This window comes from Malania oleifera, chromosome 1, assembly GCF_029873635.1.
Source record: "Malania oleifera isolate guangnan ecotype guangnan chromosome 1, ASM2987363v1, whole genome shotgun sequence".
NCBI classification, from domain to species: domain Eukaryota; kingdom Viridiplantae; phylum Streptophyta; class Magnoliopsida; order Santalales; family Ximeniaceae; genus Malania; species Malania oleifera.
The window spans coordinates 123,199,241-123,202,401 of record NC_080417.1 but is presented as its reverse complement, the minus strand read 5'-3'; the positions used below and the strand labels follow the sequence as shown (position 1 = coordinate 123,202,401).

General features: G+C 41.4%; 1 protein-coding gene across 1 annotated transcript; it reads left to right on the top strand.

The window, feature by feature from the left end:
- The first annotated feature begins 202 nt into the window (after positions 1-202).
- LOC131159532 (putative pentatricopeptide repeat-containing protein At3g11460, mitochondrial) lies at positions 203-3,161 on the top strand. The gene has a single exon (XM_058114528.1). It carries the CDS (start codon positions 352-354, stop codon positions 2,233-2,235), a length of 1,884 nt encoding a protein of 627 aa, XP_057970511.1. The 5' UTR covers positions 203-351; the 3' UTR covers positions 2,236-3,161.

The window sequence follows — 3,161 nt, the reverse complement described above, 5'->3', positions numbered from 1 at the left end:
TCATTTTAGGATTATTTATAATATTTATTAATATACAGCGAAAAAATTTTAATAGAGTTAAGCTCGACTGATCAAAATTGATTGATAAACAAACTGCACAGAAAAAATGAACTCGGACTCAATTAATTTAAATCAAATTGAATTTTAAAAATTTGTTTATTAAATCAGTTGAGTTTGAACATTGATAAAATTTAATTTTGCTCCCATAGGCTGGATTGCAACTCCACTCTCCATCATTCCATCGAGTCATCGACTGTTCTGTTTGCCCAATTCGTCCATAGGTCTGATCACTGAATCGACTATTAGCTCTCTCTCTCTCTCTCTCTCTCTCATCAGGGAAAGATACGTTCTATGACCAAGGCTAACAGATTTTTGAATTTTCAAATATCAAACGGTTGCAACGCAACTACCCCATGGAACACGCATCTGAGAGAGCTTGCAAAGCACGGCCACTTTCGAGAAGGCCTCATACTCTACCGCCAAATGCTCCGTTCCGGCGACTCCCCCAACGCGTTTTCCTTCCCCTTCGCCCTCAAATCGTGTGCCGCCCTCTCGCTCCCAGCTGCCGGCGCCCAGCTCCATGGACATGTCATCAAGACGGGGTGCGTATCCGAACCTTTTGTTCAGAGCTCTCTGATAGCCTTGTATTCTAAATGCTCTCTAATTGAGAATGCACGCAAAGTGTTTGATGAAGTCGCTTACTTAACAAAATCAACAGTTTGTCACAATGCGTTGATTTCTGGGTTCACCTTGAATTCTCGATATAGTGATGCTGTTTCACTTTTTTGTTTCATGAGGAGAATGGGTGTTCCGTGCGATGCAGTTACAATGCTTGGTCTAGTCCCTGTTTGTACCCTTTCCGTACACTTGGAGCTGGGCATGTGCATTCATGCTTGTAATGTGAAGTTTGGATTGGACAATGATGTAGCTGTTGGGAATTGTTTGCTTACTATGTACGTGCGATGTGGGTCAGTTGGTCTTGCTCGAAAGTTATTTAATGAAATGCCTAAAAAGGAATTGATAACTTGGAATGCGATGATTTCTGGGTATGCCCAAAATGGGCTTGCTGCCAATGTTTTGGAACTTTATCGTGAGATGGACTCTATGGGAATTTGTGCTGATGCCGTAACTCTTCTTGGGGTTCTCTCGTCCTGTGCTCATCTTGGTGCCCAAAGTGTTGGTCGGGAGGTAGAACGGCGGATAGAGTGTGGTGGATTTGGTTTGAATCCATTTTTGAAGAATGCGCTAATTAATATGTATGCCAGGTGTGGTAATCTGGTAAAGGCTCGTGCAATTTTTGATGACATGCCTGTGAAAAGCCTAATTTCGTGGACAGCAATTATAGGTGGTTACGGAATGCATGGACATGGAGAAATTGCTGTACAACTTTTTGACAAAATGGTCAGGGCTGGTGTTCAACCTGATGGAACAGTGTTTGTGTGTGTTTTGTCAGCGTGTAGCCATGCAGGGCTGACTGATAAGGGCTTGGATTATTTTGCTGCAATGGGAACAAATTATGGGCTGCAACCAGGACTAGAGCATTACTCTTGCATGGTGGATCTTTTAGGTCGGGCCGGTCGATTTGATGAAGCTCGTAATCTCATTGAGTCAATGTCCATGGAACCTGATGGTGCTGTATGGGGGGCCCTTTTGGGTGCTTGTAAGATACACAAAAATGTTGATCTTGCAGAGCTTGCTTTTGAGCGGGTTAATGAGCTTGAACCCATGAATATTGGCTACTATGTCCTGCTATCAAATATATATTCTGAGGCGAAGAACTCGGATGGGGTGTTAAGGATTCGAGTAATGATGAGAGAGCGGAAGCTCAGAAAAGAGCCAGGTTGTAGCTATGTTGAGCATAAGGGAAGGATGCACCTCTTCTTGGCTGGGGATAGAACTCATCCTCAAACAGAGGAGATTTACAGAATGTTGGAGCATTTGGAGGATTTAGTTAAGGAACTCGGTGGGTCCAAAAGTAGTGATGAGGAGAGATGTGATGAAGAGCTCATGACTGGCATGGGAGTACACAGTGAAAAGTTGGCGATTGCATTTGGACTCTTAAACACCGAAGCAGGGGCAGAGATTGTCATAATAAAGAACCTGAGAGTATGTGGAGACTGTCACGTGTTTATCAAGTTGGTTAGCAAGATTCTGGATCGCCATTTTGTTGTTAGAGATGCAACTCGTTTCCATCATTTTGAGGATGGGGTCTGTTCTTGCAAGGACTACTGGTGAGACTTCTATTGTTTTTGGAAGATTTGAATCAACTCCACCTGGTTGAAAGCAGCACAGCCCCAGGAGGTCAAGATATTGGTAAGTTTGTATTGCAGCTCGTCAACTTTTTTCAGAGATCTGAACATTTTGAAGTTGGAGTATAGCATGAAATTTCATGCTTTTGGGATCACCGAATTTGGCTCAAAGTGGTTGCTGGAATTCAGTTGGCTGGGTTGGAGAAGGGGGGGAGGTGCCGGAAGCTTTTGCCGATAGGCTCTTGCTTAGATGTATTGACCACATAAGAGACAATTGTTGCTAGCTTTTAAAGAGGTTATAATCTCCAGCAAGTGATCATAAAATTAATTTCAATAGTCACATATGCTAATTTTAAGGGGCCATTGCCTGGAGTTTTGGTAATGAACATGTTCCAAAATCTTTGATAGTGACCACTGTGTGCAAAAATGTTGGAGCTTAGGACTCTCCCAGGGCCTCCATTGTAGGACAAACTGGTTAATGGCCTTTGTGCATCTCAATTTGATGAAATGGAAGAGGTCTTTATAATCACGTGAAGCGAGGAATTTGAAAGAGAAATGATGAGCTCATCATACGAATGGACCAAAACAAATAAATATATTTGTTTGTACAACTATATTTGTGCAAATAATCAGCATAATACAGAGACTCACAATTCATATGAAGTAGCATTGTGCATCATTGAGGAGATTTCCACACATGTTATTCCTCTTTTTCAGTTTTTTCTTCTTTTCTTTCCATTTTCCTATCTCCTTTCTCAATGGTGGTCTGGAGTTCGGGAGCATTGAATTCAAAATTGGGAATTCGAATTGTATGAAGTTCAATTGCAACTCATATTGTTATGTATTAGAATTTAGGTTTTGTCTAAATTCATACAACTTCAAATTTAAAGCTTTTATTTTGTCTATATCAAT